The sequence below is a fragment of the Spermophilus citellus genome (genome assembly GCF_964194105.1).
Source record: "Spermophilus citellus genome assembly, chromosome: 1".
In the NCBI taxonomy this organism is placed as follows: domain Eukaryota; kingdom Metazoa; phylum Chordata; class Mammalia; order Rodentia; family Sciuridae; genus Spermophilus; species Spermophilus citellus.
This window is the reverse complement of record NC_138182.1, coordinates 185,052,740-185,073,370: the sequence shown is the minus strand read 5'-3', so window position 1 is coordinate 185,073,370 and position 20,631 is coordinate 185,052,740. Positions and strand designations below refer to the sequence as shown.

General features: G+C 38.0%; 1 protein-coding gene across 1 annotated transcript; it reads right to left on the bottom strand.

Moving 5' to 3' along the window:
• Positions 1-323: 323 nt before the first annotated feature.
• On the bottom strand, positions 324-19,375 carry PLAC8L1 (PLAC8 like 1; the record flags this gene model as incomplete). The annotated part of the gene is made up of 4 exons (XM_081303052.1): positions 324-1,151; positions 2,449-2,585; positions 13,010-13,146; positions 19,254-19,375. The coding sequence occupies 4 exons, from the start codon at positions 19,373-19,375 to the stop codon at positions 1,011-1,013; spliced, it is 537 nt and encodes a 178-aa protein (XP_081159178.1). The 3' UTR covers positions 324-1,010.
• Between the last annotated feature and the right edge of the window lie 1,256 nt (positions 19,376-20,631).

Genomic DNA, 20,631 nt, shown 5'->3' with positions numbered 1-20,631 from the left:
CCACCCCAATCTCTACCTCTGACTTCACATGGGAGTCTTCCCTTTGGATCTCCAATTCTGGGTCTCCTCTCCTCTTATAATGACATCAGTCATACTGGAATTTAGAACCCCATGAATGACCTCAATTTGATTACATTTGCAAAAGATCATATTTCCAAATAAGATCACATTCACGGGTACCAGGGATTAAGAATGCAAATATCTTTTTTTGTGACATACGTGGAATGTAAAGAACACAATTCAACCCATAATAGTTGGCCACCTAAGACTCTGAGCCTGAGACAAAAACAGTACAAGTGTTAGGGAAGTGTTCAAGATTAGCACCAACCTGAGACTTTCTTCTTCATTAAGATTGAAGGAAGCCAGGTGTAGTGGCACATGACTGTAATTCCAACAGCTCAGGAGACTGAGGCAGGAGGATCACAGGTTCAATGCCAGCCTCAGCAACTTAGTGAAGCCCTAAGTAAGTTAGGGAGATCCTGTCTCTAAATTTAAAAACAAAAAAAAAAAGCTTGGGGGATGTGCCTCAGTGGTTCAATCACAGTACCAAAAAAAAGTGAAGGAGTCAAGACAAGGGAAGGACAATGGCTTATGTGTTTCAGTGACATTTAGAGCAAACTAAAATTCATTATCTCCTACCCCATCACTGACACTCTGGGGAAAGTGGCTTGGCAAAAGAAAATAGGACAATTCTCCCAGCCTCCTAGACATCCCTCAGGAAAGGCTGGCAGTGGAAAGCTGGTAGAAAAATGCAACCTCCTCAAACTCCAGACCAGGAGGGAAGCACACCGCACCTCCAGAATGTGTTTTATGTGGCTGGTTTGGAACAGCAAATTCAGACAAATAATAAAGTCCTCATCAGGGGAATAGGTAAAGAACAACAGCAGAGACAGTAGTGGGGGACATCATTTATTTTCCTATTGTTTCAGTGAAAACTTAAAACAATTGTTCTACTAAGAGGGGTTTGAGAGGGAGGACTTGGGGGAATGAGGAAGGGTTATTTTGCTCCATCAAACCAGGGTGTCCTTAGTTGAAGGGACTGCACAGATTTCATAGAGTTGAGAAGTTCTCATCTTGAGTTCCCGGGCCACCTGACAGATGGAAAAAGGCCAACAGCAGTGCACCACCAGCCAATCCTCGAACAGTGTGCCCTATAGAGGTAAATGCATTTAAGGGCAGGACCAGGGTCTCTATTCTAAGTCAAACAAGCTCATTTCCATTACGTGGGCACCTATAAAATGCTACCTGCTGACTCATCCCACTCACTGCTTCCAAGATCCACCAACACCCAGGGCACTGGACCGTCCAAACACCAAGTGGCTCAGTAGCAAATAGTGCCTGTGATTCAGAGACCTGCCCTCAAAACTTTTGATATGGAGCTCCTATGTGAAACCAGTGATTTTTCTGTTAATATCCTGGAATTTTTCTCTTAGGACCTAATATTTATGATTATTTTATTTATTTATTTTGAGTTGGTAGTAAGTGCAATGGTCCAAAGTAAAACAGGATAGGAAGTGAAAATAAATCCTCCTCTACATCTGTCCCCAATCATTTACCTATCTGGGAGCAACCGTTGTTTCTTATATATACTTGCAGATAAATTCTATGTCAACATATAAAGTTTTTTATGAGAATAGCTGAATACTTCTGTTATTTTTTTCCACATAAAATTATATCATCGGGATCATTCCATAGAATACATAAAGAGGTACCTTTTTTCTTAATGTCCACATCTTAATATGCGTGATCAGTCACTCCCCAACCTCTCATGTACTTTAGTTTCAGACATGCTGGGGGAGCCCTCAAAATGAATTCTGCACAGATCACATAGGTAATATTTTAAGTCAGAACTTCCAAGTACATCCTACAAATTTGGTGTGATTCTGTCTATCGCCTTCTCTTGAAGTAATAAGAGACAGAAATTGGTTTTATTTCTATTGAAGGAAAGGACTGTGTATTGGCTTACAGAGAAGACCATTCACAGCTATCTCCTCCTATTACTAATCCTCAAAGCAGGTCTCAGGCAGCACAATTTGGCCAACAATAAGCCCACTGACCAACTATTTGCATTTACCTTCTACTTGGAAATACCTTTCACAATATAGCATTTTAGTTAACTTATACTTCATACTAAAAAGGACCAAATCGGAAACATCTGTCCTTTGTCCAAGTTGCACATTAAATGTGTCATTTTAAAACATTTTCACTCATACTTTTTTTGGTAAATCACGTTTTTTTAATTATTTTTTAATATTTATTTCTTTAGTTATAGGTGGACACAATGTCTTTATTTTATTTTTTTTTTAATGTGGTGCTGGGGATCAAGCCCAGATGCATGGTAGGCGAGCGCTCTACCTCTGAGCCATAACCCCAGCCCATAAATCACATGTTTGGAAGGCATCCGGGTTCTCATAGACTGAGGGTCACATAGGCCTCAAATGCACTCACCTGAATTTTATGTCTCTCTCTTGTGCCAATTCTCAGTGCAAAGGTAGAACCAGGTAACAAAGGCCAACAAGGACACTCTCCATAGTTCCTGGCAATGTCACACTCAAGACACAGCGGACAAAACAGACCACAGAAGCCTATTAATGATCATACCAAAGAAAACCAAGGTTCTTAGATGTTCAGGGAGTGAGTGACTGCTCATCTTAAATAGCATTTACAACCCTCTGCCACCAATTTAATGCTGCACTGCCTCCCTGCAATCAGGGATGGGGAATGAACAACCAGTTCCTCAAAATTCAGTGTATGAATATTGCTATAACTGAGCCACATTAAAATTGTCTTCTTTTGTTAAACACTGACAAAGCTGAACCTGATACAATTCTGTTAGCATTGGTTATGGTAATTGGTTTTTCCTGTCAAGAGAAATGTGGTGAATAATTTTTGAATCATAACTGTTGCTTCCATTGTTTTCATCTATCTAATTTCAATATTAAAAACAGACACAATCTATAGGATACTCTTGAATAACAGATATAGTTCCTATAAATATGATTGAAAGCTTTTGATGGTACACTCATTCTGCTTCCTAGTCTTATCAGGGTTCTCTTCTATTTCTCAGACCAAAAGGTTATTCTAATTTTTGTTAGTTTCATTGGAGCCACCAACATCTGTCAGTTTCAATCTGCAAACTATTAGGTGCTTGGTTCCTTAACTGTCAGCAGGAAACTTTGTCATTTATTAGTTCACTCATCTTCATCTACTGATACAGGTTCCTACATATTCAGCACAAACCTTCTAACACAGAGGTTCTATTTTAAATATATTTTGGGTCACAGATCTTTTTGAGAATATGATGACAGTTATGAACTTGCTTCACAAGGGAAAAGAAAAGTACATGCACATAGGCATGCAAAATTGTGCACTTAATTTCATGGAGTTCACAGAGACCTGGAAAACCATTAATGGGCCACAGGTTGAGAACCCTGATATACAGTTAAAATGTTATGTCATCTAGCATTGCAAAAAATGACAACCCTGATGAATACAAATAATTAGGACTATGAATCAGCAGAAGATACCAACCTAAACACAGTCTTTGAAAAATGCATTCAATAAATATTGTATTGAGGCATAATTTATGTACAAGAAAATATACATATCTTAAGTATTCAGTTGAATGAGTGCTGACAATCATATTTACCCAAGCAACTGAACATGGAGAATATTGCCCTCACCCAGAGTTCTTGTGCCCTTTTTCTAGTCACCCCCAATTCTCCTGCTTCCCACTCCTGAGGGAACCCACAGTTCTGGTTTCTATGTTCATAGGTGAATTTTACCTCTCCTTGGACGTCACATGTTTCTTTTGTATCTGGCTTCTTTTGTTCAACATCATGTTTCTTGAGATTCATCTATGTTGTTATGAGGTCTGTTCTTATTATCAAGTAGTATTCTACTGTATGAATATTCCATTTTGCTTATCCATTCCCCCACTAATAGACACTTGATTATTCCATTATTGATTCCTACAATGAAGATTGCTATGAATGGTTATCTATGTCCTTATATTGACATATGTTTTCATTCTACTTGGGTAGATTCCTGAGAGGGGAACTGCTAAGTCATGGATAGATATATGTTTAACTTTACACACACACAAAAAATGACCAATAGTTCTCTCCAAAGTATTTGTATAATTTCACAGCCCCTCCATAAATGTATAAAAGTTCTAATTGTCCCACATTCTATTTTTATTCAACCTTTGCTATTGTCAGTCTTTTTTATTTATTATGGTTTTTGCTTGCCATTTATTTGCAGTGCTGGGGAACCCAGGCCTCACCCAACACTGACAACTGATATGAACAGCTTAGAGGATAACAAATGGTCCAGAAAATTTACAGCAAGTACAGAGTGGTCACACTGTACGCAACCTTGAATTAGGATTTAAGCATTTATAAAAACCAATAAAATCACATTTTATGCATGGCTTATAAAATAGTGCAAATCTCTACAAATAAGAAATTAATCAAAAGTTGTGCAATTGTAAAGCTGGCAAACCAAACAGCCAATAAAATGTGTTTCTACAATCTCCTCAGTTGCAATACTTTAACTGGTAAAGAGGAATGCCCATCATCCTTAGGAAGTATATTATAAAGAAGCTGTTTATGTGCAGTGGAGCTTCTGTGCCTTACTTTTATAATTCAAAAGCAATTCTTTTACTTGTAATATTTTTATCATATAACTATATTATCTAGTGTTCATTAGGAATTGGTACTAGTTTCTGAAAGAAACACCAAAGTTCAATTACTTTGGATCAGAAGTTCAATGTGATTTTAACAAAACATGGAAAACAAACTTCTATTATACAGTAACTACTTCTATTATATAGTAGCTACTTCTATTATATAGAAGCTTCTATTATATTTATACCAAACTACTATGTGCCAAGTCCTGCTAAAGACATTTTGTACATATAAACTCTTTTAATCTTTGCAGAAATCCTATAAAATTGACCCTGTTATTATCCCCATTTTACAATGAGGATACTGGTCTCCAGTAGACTTAAGTAATTATTAGTGAGGGACAAAAACCATATTTGAATTCAGAAAGTCTGACCTTAACTACTATATGTATGTTCTGATGTTTTACATATTATCTATTCTGCCACCTTGGTTGTGGATTCACATTCTCCCAAATGTATCTCCATTATCACTACCTCATATGTGCTGTGTGGCAGTCTTAAATCATGCAACTCCTTTGTTTCAAGTGCTTCTGCTCTGTACTTTGAGGAGTGCAGTAAGATATGAAAATTCTGTCAGATTGCACCCCAAGAAGGGATGTCCAAGAGTGGGATGATGGGATATTTTTGGCTCTAGAAGAAAATTTTACAACACATCTCACAGGCCAAGGATAGGTATCAAGAATACACAAAGAATTGTAAATCAATATATAAAAGATTAAACAAAAGAAGAAAATGGGCATTAGCAAGTATCTCACTGAAAAGGAAATACAAATGGCCAAAAACAGACAGGAAAATTTGCTCAGTACCATTAGAAATGCATATTAAGGGCTGGGGTTGTGGCTCAGTGGCAGAATGCTTGCCTAACACATATGAGGCAGTGGGTTTGATCCTCAGCATCACATAAAAATAAATAAAATAAAATAAAGTTATTATGTCCGTGTACATCTAAAACACTAAAATAAAAATTTAAAATTTTATTTTAAAAAAAATGCATATTAAGACTATCAGAAAGCATTTATAACCCATAAGAAGACAAAACTTGTCCATGTTTGTGAACATCATATGCTGTGGAGAATCAGAAAAATAGGTACTCCACAAACAAATGGAAATGGCACAGTCACTTAGGAAGATAACTTTGCTGAATCTATTAAAATTTAAAATTCTCTAGTAATTCCACTTATAAATATCTACCCTAGAGTAACGCTTACATGTGCACACCAAGATGTAGGTACAAGAATAGTAACTTGAAATTTAAAACAACTTAAATGTACATTTATAGACTAGAGTGCAAATAAGCCAAGGTGATGTAACTATTCTAGGGAATCATGAAGAATACAGTAGAACCTGGGCACACCTGCAATCTCAGCAACTAGAGGAAGCTGAGGCAGGAGAATTGCAAGTTCAAGGCCAGCCTGGGCAACTAAAAAAGACTCTGACTCAAAATTTAAAAATAAATAAAAGACACTGGGGATGTAGCTCAGTTGGGGACGTAGCTCAGTGATAGAGCACCCCTGGATTCAATCTCCAGTACCAAAAAAAAAAGCAATATGAAAGATCTATTAAGACCCAACATATAAAATTTCTAAGATATATTTTGAGTTTTAAAAATAATCAAACTGTAAAATGGTATGCACAGCATAGTGCCAATTATGTTTCCTTGAAATAATTATGAATCAATAGTATGTATTACTAATGGATACATATATAAGTACAGAGAAAAATCTAAAAGGAACCTTCCAAACTGAGAGGATTTTTATTTTTATTTATTTATTGTGTACTGGGGATTGAACTCAAGGGGGCACTTAACCACTGAGCCACAATCCCAGCCCTTTGTTTTATTCTATTTATTTATTTGTTTGTTTCTTTGTTTGTTTATTGTGTTGTATTTCGAGACAGGATCTCACTGAGTTGCCTGGGGTCTCGATAAGTTGCTGAGGCTGGTTTTGAACTTGTGATCCTTATGCCTCAGCCTGCTGAACTACTGGGATTACAGACATATGTCACCATCTGGCTCCAAATTGAGTTTTTAAAAAAGGGGCTGTAATATCTCATTTTTTAATAAGGTGAATGTATTAATGTGTTCTTAGTGGAAAAAAAAGTGTTTGTTTGAGGGTTTTTTTTGTTTGTTTTTGCTTTTTAAACGTACTAAGGTTCAGAAGGATTTGTGGTATAAATTTAGCCTCTTCCTAACCCAAAAAAACCTCTGGTATTTACCTAAGAGTAAGCACTCCAGCCTGAATGACCCAGGTCTATTCTCTGAGGCAGGGTCCACCCTTCTGTGTATAATGTGGTTCATTATTCACCCTAACTCATGGGGGAGCCAAGATAAAGAGAAGTGAGAAGCCTCAGGGAGAAGAAGTAGAAAAGGTGGGTGGAAATTTCAGCAAGCCACATTTCAGAAATTATTATGAAAATGCAGAAACTTCTAGCAATAACAGATGCTTTAAAAAGGAATGGAGCACACGCCTACATTGCCAGTGAAAGTGTAAATTAGTACAACTTCCAAACATAAAGCCATTTGGCAATATACATCAAGATTTAAAATGGCACAGACTATTTGACCAGCAGGTTCACCCCTAGGCAATTATCCAACAGCTATACGCACAGACATGCAAAATGATCCCCGTACAAGGACATTCATACAGCATTGGTTTGCATAGCAGGAAATCTGGAAACTACATAAAGGTCCACCAATGGGGATTTCTGAATAAAAAAAATATGGAACAATAAAATGTAAATGGAATCTTGGCAGCAATTTTAAAAAAATCACCTCCAGATGTGCTGATATGGTCTGGTCACCTAAATGTATTGCTAAATTAAAACAAAACAAAATGCAGACCAATGTGTGTTTACAATTCTACCATTTGTGAAAATTATATACATATACACACAAGAGTAAAAAGTCTGAGAAAAAAAACAGAAACTAAAATGTTAACATCATTTATCTTCAAGGGTTGCAATTACCAAACTGCTTTTTAAGAGTCTTTTGTAAGTTTCTTTTTTACAATGATTATGAGATATTTTTATAATACAAAATAGTTTCATTTTTAAAATGTTTATATCCTTCTAGGTATATGGACTATATCTATGCTCAGGCAAGAGTATTTGCCTCTGGAGAAGAATTGGGTAGGTGGAAAGCAGGAGGGAGTACTTGCTTTTCAAATACAAAAAAAAAAAAAAAGGTAGATACTTTTGAGTTCTACCTTGTGTGTTAAATAATCTTTCAAAATGATTTTTTTAACTGAGCTATTGCAAAAGCAATAAGCTCTCCTCCCTGAAGTGTTCACAATGCCAAGGCTATCCTGATTATTGCAGAAGGGATTCAGACAAGCAGACCAACTGACCTCCAATATCCCTTCTAACTCAGAGGCTCTATAATTCTTTTAATTAAGTGCAAGAAAAAAAAGAATAAGAAGAAGCAGTGAAAATACAGATTACAATTTATGCATTTATTTGTGTCCAGCGAATTTTGGGTTTTTTTTTTTTTTTTTTTTTGTAATTTGTTTCATTTTGTTTTTTGGTTTTTTTTTTTGTTTGTTTGTTTGTTTTTTTGTACCAGGGATTAAACCCAGGGGTGCTTAATCACTGAGCTGCATCCCCAGAACTTTTTATTTTTTATTTTGAGTCAGGTTCTCACTGGGTTACTTAGGACCTTGCTAAGTTGCTGAGGCTGGCTTTGAACTTGTGATCTCCTGCCTCAGCTTCCTGAGCTGCTGGGATTATAGGCCTGTGCCAACACACCCGGCTCAGGAAATATTTTTAAGTGCCTCTTATGGACCAGGTGCTTGGCTGGACACCAGAGTGGTAAACAATACAACTGTGGCTCTTGCTTTCAGAGAGTGTACTATTAACCTGAGATACAGTGAGGGGACACCAATCGCAGTCTGATGCCTTTTCATGCCTCCTTCCTCCTTCCTCAAAGAAAATCCTGGTTTGCTTCCTTCCATCCATCTTGGGCGTCTTATGGTTCCTAGTACGTATCAGTCTTACTACCTGTTGTTTACAGTGCCTTCTCAGTGTCCCTACACTGAGAGCCTGGATACTTCTTACTGGTCAGATAGAGTTTAAGCAAGTCTTCTGAAAAACCATCCTTTACCATATCCTCTATCATTTCCTTGTATAATACCCTATTTCCTTTATGGCATTTATTACAAATGCAATTATTTTGTTTATTTATTAATTGTCCCTCTTCTACAAAATTATTTCTGTCTTATTCACTATTATGTCTATAACATACATCATGTAGCCTACACACAGGTGGGAATTCAGAAAATATTGATTGAATTACAAACCAACATTGATTACACCTTTTGTATAAACTTCTTTGGAACAATATCACAAATATTCCTAAAGCCAGAATACACAGTTTTTTATTCACTATGACTTTAGCTGTTACTTATTCCACCTTGGCCTCATCTTCACATTTGAGCTCTTGGGTACTCTATTTATGAAGGACACAAAGACACCCATTTGCAAGTCCCAGTGCAGAGTAAATTCAGATAAAAGTACAGGAGTGGGAAGAGGGAGGCAGTTAAAAATATATAATTACCATAAAATGAAGATGCAAAATGTCAAAAAGAAGTGGAAATCATTGCTGTTCATAATGTACCCTTTGCTTAATGGATGACAAATTGGAGCAATAATTCCCAGCATTTAAAGGAAAAATATCCCAGGATGGGAATCTGGCATGGAAGCAGTTCTGTTTTTGTTCCCAAGCCTGTCACAACTATTTGCACAGTGATTTACTTAAAATGATCCTCTATGGATGAAATAATTCCCAATTAAAAGTCCTTTTACACAAGAATGGGAAGAAGCCCGAGATTCATAGCACTCATACTCCACCTGTGTCCTCACAGATATGGTGTAGATAATGAGTGCACAAAGTGATATTGCCTTTAAAGAGTTTTTCTGAGGCCATTAACTTAGAGACACTATGAACAGTCACCAATGAAGGCCCACGTAGGGAACAGTTAGAACATGACATTCAATCACCTTGCATGCTAGATCTGTGATATCTTCCTGCATGATTCCTGCCCAGTTGTAAAGAGTGTTGTATTTCTCCACATTGTCACTTTCTTCCTACTCCCCTTGTCACTTCCTTCCTTCTCCCCTTGTCACTAGAACTGGCTCTCAAATGGAATCCTCAGGAAAATAGTCTGGTGGTATCCTGAACTTTGATGGGAGTTAGAGAAAAGCTGAGCAGTACAGCAATGTTTAAGGTAAATAAGATGAGGAGAGAGCCTTTCTTTGGTCATCTTTCTAGGGGATCCTAGGATTAGGTAGAAATCATTGCAGCATCCAATCTAAGCCTCTTGTCTCTACTCTTGGCTCTCAATGTGCTGAAGGAAAACAAAAAATAGCCAATAGCATTCAATATTAATAGCTAAGATTCACTACAATTAACATTGTAGTAATATGTGTTGGGATGTTCCTTGTAACAGCACCCTAATAGTAAATTTGGGAAATTATCCCTTCACTCTTAGGAGCAATATTAGTAGGACTGTCATTCAGAACGCCCTGGCCTTACCAAGCAGTAGGCATGTGACCCAAACCAGGCAAATTGAGTTGTGTCTGCTAAAACCTCAATTCCCAGATAGGATGACACAAGGGTAAAAACATTTGGTGATATGTAGATTGTCAGCTCCTGGTAACGACGCATGTTGTCCTTTCTGACTCGATGAACTAGATTATCTTCTAATGAAGTCTAGCATTTGCCTCTACATTAGTTTTCTAGGGCTTCCATAACAAAATACCACAAATTGAGCATCTTAAAATAACAGAAATTCTCTCACTGGAAAATATAGGAGGCAGAAGTCAAATCAAGGAGTTGGCAGGGTTAGATCCTTCTGGACGATTCCAGGGAGAACCCCTTGCCCACCCTAACTAATCCAGTGAGACTTTAATTTGACTACATTTGCAAAAACCTTACTTCCATACAAGGTTACATTCAGAGGTTTTAAATGGACCTGAATTTTAAGGAAGCACCATTCAATCTAATTTGGCTTACAACCAAATATCCCCAACTGATCCAGTAATGCTCCAAACTAGTATTAAGAGTGGGTTCTTTGCATTATCTGTTTTAATCTTAACAACAACCCTTGAGGTTAATATCTTTATTATCTTCATTTTAGAGGGGAGAAATGCAGACCCAGAGAATTTTCTCAAGGTTACAAGACATTTAAGAACAGAGTAAGGCATCGATGTTTATAGGAGCTCAATTCACAATAGCTAAGCTACAGAAGGAACCTAAGGGCCCTTCAACAGATGAATGGATAAAGAAAATGTGATATATCTACACCGTGGAATATTATTCAGCCATAAAGAAGAATGAAATTATGGCATTTGCTAGTAAATGGATGGAACTAGAGACTATTATGCTAAGTGAAATAAGCCAATCCCAAAAAACCAAAGGCCATATGTTCTCTCTGATATGTGGATGCTAACACACAATAAGGGGAGTGGGTGGAGAACAGAAGTATTTTTGGATTAGACAAAGGGGAATAAAAGGAAGGGAAGAGGGATGGGAATAGGAAAGACAATAGAACGAATCAGAAATGACTTTCCTATATATATATATATATGAACACAAAACCAGTGTAACTCCACATCATGTACAACTGAAAGAATGGGAAGTTATATTCCATGTATGTATATATAATATGTCAAAATACATTCTACTGTCACATATTACTAAAAAATAACAAATTTTTTAAAAAACCATTAAAAAGAACAGAGTGAGGAATCAAGGTGAGGCCCATATCTAATAAAACCTGTTCTCTTAACCACATTATAGTTAGGCCTTTGCCATAGGTAGGGTACACTCATGTCACCCAGCCCCTAATCAAATGTGACAAACATCTCTGCATGGTTATTCTGCCTTCTCTTTACCTTGGTACTAAGTAACAACTAGAGAATCAAGAAAAGCCCTGAGAGAGCCAGAGAATGGCTACCATAATCATCTGGTCAGAAATCCACATTGGTAGCAGTGGCAGGAACAGACCTGCACAGCTGAGCCTCAAGACTCAGCCGAATGAGGACTTGCTCAGAGGTTTCCAGCTGATGCATATTGTGTTACTGTCAGGAAAGTTCAGATGTTCCCAGAAAGCTTCACAAGATGGGGAGAGTCATATTCTCCAAAAACAGTAAGACCCAGGGTCTTTGGATTTTGAACTTAAGAGACTGGCCTTCATCTATCAAACAATACCATCCCCACCCTCCTTTAAGAGAGATTCCTTGACCCAGTTGTTCCCTAGGGCGACAGTATCAAGCACAAGAGGGAGATCCTAATTTGTGGTATCAGAAGTGGATTAGAATGTCCTAAGGTAAAAACTGGAATCAATATGCTTTAACTCCAAATCCAGAGAAAATCATGCAGCAAGAGGACAGTGGTATTTGTAACTCTATAATTAAACCAGTATCCGAAAAGATTTCAATCCATGAAGGGAGTTTCATTTTGTGAACATTCTTGTTATAATGAGTATTGGATATTCTTCAAAGAAATACTGAATATTGAAAAGAGATAATCAAAAAATAAAACTTATTCATTGTCTTGCCATCTGGAAACATCTACTGTAAACATTTATATATGTATCTTTCCACATTTTTCTAAATTTTTACTCACCCCCCAAAAAAAACGATGTCTAATGTGCATAACTTTGCAACCTGTTTCTTTAACCTAAACATGTATCCAAAAGATCTTTTCATCTGGCTGTGTAATTACTGATTTGTGGGTATACCCTGGTGAACATTTAGGTTATTTCATGTTCTTGCTGTCATAATCAATGTGCAAAATGTAATGTGCCTGCTAAGTCTATGCACATGATTTATTTCCTTAGACTAAACTCCTAAAAAAAGTAATTACTGGGGTTTGGGGTAGAGCACTTGTTCAGCATGTGCAAAGACCGTGGGTTCAGTCTCCAATACTCCAAGAAAAATTGATTAAAATTAAAATTAAAAAGTGTATTTACTGGATCAAAGCTATGTAACACTTGAGGTTCTTTCCATATGTAATTCTAGGCCATCTATGAGGAAATCTACATTTCTACCAACAGTGGATGAGGGAGCCTATTTTGAGTGTCTTTGCCAACAGTGGATTTTGTCATTTAAAAATCTTTGAAGGCACCTCTTATTCTACAAAAGCATCCACAGTGCTGAGAAGCAAGATTTTCCAGCTAGGGAGTACATTTGAGTCACTTGGGTTAGTCCAGTTATTCTGAAACCATTTAATTTCGGTCTTTGTACCTGATGCAGTTGGTTCATTCACTGATATCTTGGGTAAGAAAAAGTAAGAAAAATAACTTAAAATTAAGAGAAAAAACCTACAAATTCTCCTATCTCTGCAGACACTGAAGAGGCCGGTGCTCCAGTCCCCACCAGTCTGGACAATTGCTGTGATGGTGGTCCTGCCACTGGCTCCGCGGACGGGCTGCTTCACCACAGCGTGGACTGGTACATGGCTCCTGCAGAATCAAGGATGGTGATGAACTTGAGAGTGAAGATTCTTCAGAACAATACCATTAAGCAGACAAAATGATAAAGAGGCTATGGGAACCCAGTGATGCAAAAGGAACTCATAATTCATAACCCAGGCTAAGTTCACCATCTCCCTCCCTTCATTATACCTTCTTATCGGACTTTTTGCCCTCTCTCTATTAATAGCATTATTATTCCAAATCCTGTCAAATTCAATGTCTAGTATGCTTTTGTAGTGTCTCATAATAGTTAAATTCACAAATTTGAAACCAAGAGGCCTTGGTTCATATCCCAGCATGCCACTTCCTGATGGATTTGATCTTGATTTAGTGGCTTAACAGCTCTGCTTTCTGTTAGTTCAGATGAAAAAAACTGCTATGGGGTTTCTATGTCAACTGAAGGACATAATTACTGTGCCCAGAGGGTGTGTAACAAGGTGACCCAGAGTAAGCTGCACCCCAAAGCGTTTTCTTTCTTTTTTTCTTTTTTTTTTTTTTTTTTGCTTTCTATTTTCACTTTTGTAGTGCTGGGGATCAGAATCCAGGGCCTTACACAAGATAGGCAAGTGCTTCTATCATTGAGCCACAACCCCAGCCCACCCCAAGGGTTTTGAACCTTTGATGAAGAGACTGAAAAGGAATTGGACTGAATAGGCAGACTGAAGCTTGGACTAGGTCACTGAAGTTAACATGCAGAATCATTTAAGTGAAAACCCCCAATTTAGAATATATCTTGATAGCAAACTGCTTTATAATTTGTCCTGGTAGGACTATGAAGTATAACTTCGGGTTAAATTCCCTGAATGGAATAGATATTCCCTATGTCCATCATTCTGAATTAGGAAATTAAGGCCTAGAAGTTCAACTTCAAAAGTGAGGTAAGGAAAAACTTCCTTCTCTGAGGCTTAAAGTATCTTGACTAAATTTAAACCATAGGGATGCTGGCGATATTCCCATAGTGAAGGGTAAGCTGCACCTGGCCCCCTGGAAGGAGTGGTCAAGAGTTGGGTGGAGGGGCCCTAAGGTGAATCTGAGCCTATATGGTGTGGTCATTTTCCTGTTTTGTGCTTTTGTTTTGGCAAGGCTCATAAAGAGTTCGATCTCTGGTGTTCTGTGAAAAATTAAAGAAAGAACCTGCCTCATACTTGATTAAAAATAAACAAGAGAAGGGCTAGGGCTATAGCTCAGTTGACAGAGTACTTGCCTCGCATGCACAAGGCCCTGGGTTCAATCCCCAGCACCACAAAAAATAAATAAATAAATAAAATAAACAAGAGAAAGCAGCATTTCTTCTTCTAATAGTTGTTGCTATAAGTCACTAAAACTCAGAACTTAGGACAGAGAGCCTGGAGGTCAGAGGAGAACATTTTTGATCACCCTGAAGGTAGCAACCTGGGGGCATCATGGAAAGTTGAGAAGCCCTTTGAGAACCTCTAAATTGGGGCAATAGGGCCAGTGGAATATTATGGTCTCTTAATATAGGTTGCATGTTCTTAAGACCCAAATCTCTTCATCTTTCCACCAATACTGCACAAGTACATAACTTCCCAAACTTGACAGCACATTAATTATCATGCTTCTAAGCTTTACCTCTGACCAGTGTCACCCTCCAAGGAAGAAGAAATCAGTATAATAGAAAGGTTTCCAGGTAATACTTAAGCAGTTACTCTACCACTCTTGAAACCTGGTACCAGTAGATTTGAATACCATTAATGGTAATTACAATAATTTCTAAGTCTTCTCCTAGTAGTGCTGTCAATGTAACCATTGACAAGAAAATCGGATAAGTGGGAGGTAAGTTGGAAGGAAATATGCTTGTAACACACCCAGTATAAAGTGCCAGTGGGACGTCAAGAGGATGCCCAACAGAGTTGGAAGTGCTGCACCAGAACTTGGAAGAAAGGCTGGGGTTGGGAGTGCCTGTCTAGAAATCTGTAATGAATCTATGAAACATCTCCATCTCTTTCATCCATTGGGCATTACAGACAATGCCTAGCGTCCAACTAGATTTTCAAGAGTTTGATGCTTGGAAAAAAGTACTAGCTCTTGAATATAAAAAGGGCAAAATATTGGGGCTGGGGATGTGGCTCAAGCGGTAGTGCGCTCGCCTGGCATGCGTGCGGCCCGGGTTCGATCCTCAGCACCACATACCAACAAAGATGTTGTGTCCGCCAAGAACTAAAAAATAAATATTAAAAATTCCCTCCCTCTCTCTCTCTCTCTCTCTCTCTCCTCACTCTCTCTTTTTAAAAAAAAAAGGGCAAAATATTAATTAATGCTGTTAAACACAAAAATTTAGCATTGTCAAATTTAGAGTCCACTGATATTTTACAAGTTCTCTTGTTTTACAAAAATTCCCTAGTATGGGTTGGGCATGGTGGTGCATGCCTGTAATCCAGATGCTTGGGAGGCTGAGGTGGGAGGATCACGAGTTCAAAGCCAGCCTCAGCAATTTAGCAAAGCAACTCAGTGAGACTCTATCTCTAAATAAAATATTTAAAAAGGGGCTAGGAAGGTAGCTGAGTAGTTAACGGGCCTTGGGCTTAATCCCCGGTACCAAAAAAAAAAAAAAATCCTTAGTGTGCATGACTGCTGAGAAGCAGCAGCCATTGGTTAAGTAAATGAATTACTTGTGTGCAGTGTGATGACACATGCCTGTGATTCCAATGACTCAGGAAGTTCAGGCAAGAGGATCACAAGGTGAAAGTCAGCCTCAATAAATTAGCAAGACCCTATCTCAAAATAAAAAATAAAATCAAAAAGGCCAGGAATGGGCTGTAAAGTACTTGTAAAGTACTTGCCTCACATGTGTAAGGCACTGAGTTTGATACACAGCACCACATAAAAATAAATAAATAAAGATATTATGTCCATCTACAACTTAAAAAATATTTTTAAAAAAAGGGGGCAGGGTGGGGGGGCGGCGGCTGGGGATGTGGCTCAAGCGGTAGCACACTTGCCTGGCATGCGTATGGCCTGGGTTCAATCCTCAGCACCACATACAAACAAAGATGTTGTGTCCGCCAAAAACTAAAAAATAAATATTAAAAATTCTCTCTCTCTCTCCCCCCTCTCTCTCTCACACTCTCTTTTAAAAAAGGGGGGGGGCGGGGGAGTGCCAGGGATGAGGCTTAGTGGTAAAGTGTCCCTTCATTCAATCCCCAGTACCATCAAAAGAAAATTATTCAAGCAAAATTATAAAATTTCTTTAATTTATTATTCAGAGGGAAAGAGGAAGAGTTATCATGTAGGTATGTTGTTATGGTGTGAGTTAGGGTCTATTTCTGTGGATTGACTTGTGTTCTCCAAAATTCTCACACTGAAGCCCTAGCTTATTATGTGAATGTACATGGAGATAGGGCTCTTAGGAAGTAAATACAGTCAGAGGAGTGGGATCCTGGCTCAATAAAACACACACAAAAAAACAATTTTTTTGTACTAGGGATTGAACCCAGGGATGCTTAACTATGGAACTACAACCCTAGCCTTTTTTTATTTATTATTTTTAGACAAGGTCTTACTAAGTTGCTCATGGCTCACTAAATTGCTGAGGCTAGCTTTTAACTTGTGATTCTCCTGCCTCAGCTCCCCAAGCTGCTGGGATTACAGCATGCCACCACACCAAGCACAGGTAGCCTTTTAAGAGGAAGAAAGAGATTTCTTTGCCAATATGCATATGCAGAGGAAAGACCGTGTAAGCACACCACAGTCCAGGAAGAGCCCTCTCCAGAACTTAGCTACACTGGCACCCTTCCGGGCTCTAGAACTATGCAAAAATAAATTGCTCATTTATTCCCTCAGTCTATGGCAATCCAAGCAGATTAAGACACTAAATGGCCATGAAGAAACTGTTATTTCCTCAGCCTCCACCTTAGCTCCTTGAGGCTAGGGGGCACCTGCTGCTCCTCCTGGTATCCAGCACACTACCCTGATATTTACCACAATAAGTATTTGTCAAATTGGATCAAATGGATTCCTAAGTCTTTTCTGTACATGAGTCCTCCTCAATCTAGCTCTTTTAATCTAAATTATATGACTATTACTGTGTTTCATTCTCTAGTAAAAGTGCAACTCTCAGGTGTGAATTGATAAAATAAAAGCTGCAAGTAACCTAAAAGCTTCCTGCATCACCCTACACAATCCAAAACATTTCCCTCTCCACATCATGCCCACCAGCAAGGGCTTCCATCATTATGCTAAGAGTTTCAATCATCCCTGATTTTAGTAGAGAGATTTCTTAGTGCTGAATGGCTGGATTAGATTCTCCTCTGAAATGAATCATTTACTGCTTGCAACCTAGAATACAATTTTTTGCTTCAATCATAGAATTATGTGCATAACACCTTTTATCACAGCAAGGATGCCTGTCCTTTATCTACTCCAAATCAAACAATGAAGAGGACAGATTTTCCTTGGTGGAAAAAAAAAAGTGTGTGTGTGTGTTTTCCTAATTTTCTTTCCTTAATACCTTAAATCTTTGGTGATTTTTATATTAAAATGTCTTAATTTGCATACATTAGCTAAGACATTTCAGTTCAAGATTATTGCTCATGTGTTATAATTTAAATAACTCTACCCTTCCCTGAGAATCTTTTATGTCCTGGCACTGAGTAGTCCCATTAAAAGCCAAAAGATTATTCGAGGCTGCTATAGGTGTTAGAATAAAGTAGCTATTGTAGATTCCCAGACTGCTTTTATGTATTACCCTAGAGAATCTTATGTCACCATGAAAAATCGGAACAAATTTGGGAACAGTGGGTGAAAATGATGACAACAAAACTATGCTAACTCAGAGAACCCATCCACTTAACCATCAAAGTCAACAATTTCTTCCCTTAGTTGAAAGATCAGACTTCAGATTAAAGCACACTAAAAATTCAAATGTGGTTCAGCTACATTCTAGTTGTTTGACTCTGAGAAACAACTTGTTACAGCCTTCAACTCTTGCATCCTTCTCCATAAAATGGATTTAAAATACCTTAGATCACAATTGGCATGACTACTAAGGAAGATCATGTACTTGGCACATAGCAGGCCTATAATCAACAGCAGCTATTGTTATTATTGTGACTTCAGGATCCACTACATACCCTATGAGAAACAAAGAGAGAGAAGAGATCTGGGCCAGTTTTTCAGTTATCATATTGCTATCCAAATGCCTTAAATTTTATTCAGGAAAACCAAATATCCCAGCTTTTTTAGGATCAATGGTCTTACCCGAGTGGGAAACTTTCAGTGCTAAAATCAGGATATTCCCTGACAAACCAAGAAACAGTAACCTTAATAATCAGAAGTCAAAGGAAGTTTTAACTCATGAAAGGCAGGAGGCTGACTCCAGCCAAAGTGTGATCTGTTCCTATTTAGTGTCAGGAAATGGATGAGATACTCACCCTTCCCTGCCTTGACCTCACTCTAGTCAGTCCTTATAGCAGCTAAGCACATTCCACACTGTATGTCCCCAAATGCCTAATACTTCAGCCTAGCAGGGTTTGTGTCACTCTCTTCCTTAATCAAACTTGCAGTACTAAGAATTTGTTTTGCCTTTCACTCAGGCATCTAAATTCTTTCACATTCTTAACTAAAGCCAAAACCCTTGAATTATTATTTCAAAGGAGTGGCAGTTACTGGCAATCACCAGAAATAAAGTTTCACTTAGTCAAGGTTCAACATTTTAAGTAAAGAATGAAGAGACATCCTTTCACCTAAGCCAATCCTCCTCTTTTCTTTTTTTTCAAGAGAGAGTGAGAGAGGAGAGAGAGAGAGAGAGAATTTTTAATATTTATTTTTTAGTTCTCGGCGGACACAACATCTTTGTTGGTATGTGGTGCTGAGGATCGAACCCGGGCCGCACGCATGCCAGGCCAGCGCGCTACCGCTTGAGCCACATCCCCAACCCCCCTCCTCTTTTCAATAGCCAAGCAAGGCCAGAAGAAACTAATTAGTTGCCCCCTTTTCAAATACACAAGAGGCAAGACAGAAACTACTTTCTTCACAAGCCCAGTTTTCCTTTCCCTAGTTCCTTTTAAGAAGGACGTGTCTTGGTAATCCATCTAAAGAGCCAAGGCTGGGGGAAAAGGATTCATTCTACTTCCTACCTCAAGTTGGAAATAAAATGTTCATCTTCAGATGATATGAGTGAAAACAGCAGAGGTGAGGGTACATTGAATAAGGAAACATCCTTGGGACACTTAGAAAAGTAATGTCCAAACCAATTCATAGTAAGAAGTGGCTTCTTGTCATTTGGGCTATCCTTTGTCTTTTGGCAATAAAATTACTGATTCTAAATTTAGAATCAATACAAAGTGACATATTTCTTGGAAAGAATGTTGCATTGATATTCTGGAACCTGAGGTCATAGCAGTATGACTGACACATCAAATCTCCTGAAAGACAGGTACACAACTAACTGAAGGTGTGTCTATTTGACTTATCTGAAGGGAGATACTGCTGGACATATAGTTTAAGTTAAAAAAAAATCAGATAACTTATCTCTGATGGAAAAAATCCTTAGTTTTGATAACTTCTATCAAACATTTATCTAGCTCTATGTCACTAAGTATCTCTTGACCCTTCCTTGGAAGACCCAGAAGCCACAGATTTCTTTCATACTATATGACTGAGAAGCATCAGGGGCCTCTCTTCATTTCCAACATTATTGTCCAATTCATTGAGACGAGTCCCGAAACTTAGCTAAAATCATGGACAGAAAGGTCTTTTAGCCCAGGTATCATACTTGAATCCATTTTTTGAAAGTGGTTGCCTCACATTTGAGACATACTAGGTTGCCCCAAGTCCATAAGGCTATTCAGAACTTCTAGAAATCTTCCATGGACTTCATTGATAATGCTAGGGAAACAATGCTTCTTTCCTACTTAGCCCAGATGGGATCTAGAGAAAAAAAGCAGGGCTGGGTGGTAATAGTTTCCCAACTGCTTTGTATCTTCAGGATCATAGGAACCACCAAAGCAAACATTTAGGAAAGGCTTCAGGAGGGATGGACTTCAGTAACACTAAGAAATGTCCTTGGAAGACAAATAAATAAGGCAAAATTGCACATGAAGGGGCTGAATTCAAATCATAATTAATGATTCATTAAAAAAACAATAGGAAGAAATTGCCACCATGGTATATATTCTTTTCATCAGACCCATAAAGAATAATTGTGTTTCTGAACTTCTAAGTATTTACATCATCCGGCTTATTACCAAAAGCCTGAATTACCTTTCAAATTAAGAGTTTTTAGACACAGTTTCATAATTGCCTTCACCTGCAGGCTTCTGGACAACAGACTCAGAGAACTCTAAGATGCATCTGATATTCAGAACAGCTATGTTTCTGCTGTTTACCACTCTATTCCAAGTGCTTATCACAGTGTCTGACACATAGTAGCACTCAGAATTTGTTAAATACAAGTGTTGTACATGAAAATTCAGGTTATAAGAATAATACAAATTAAGAGTGATTACTAGCTTT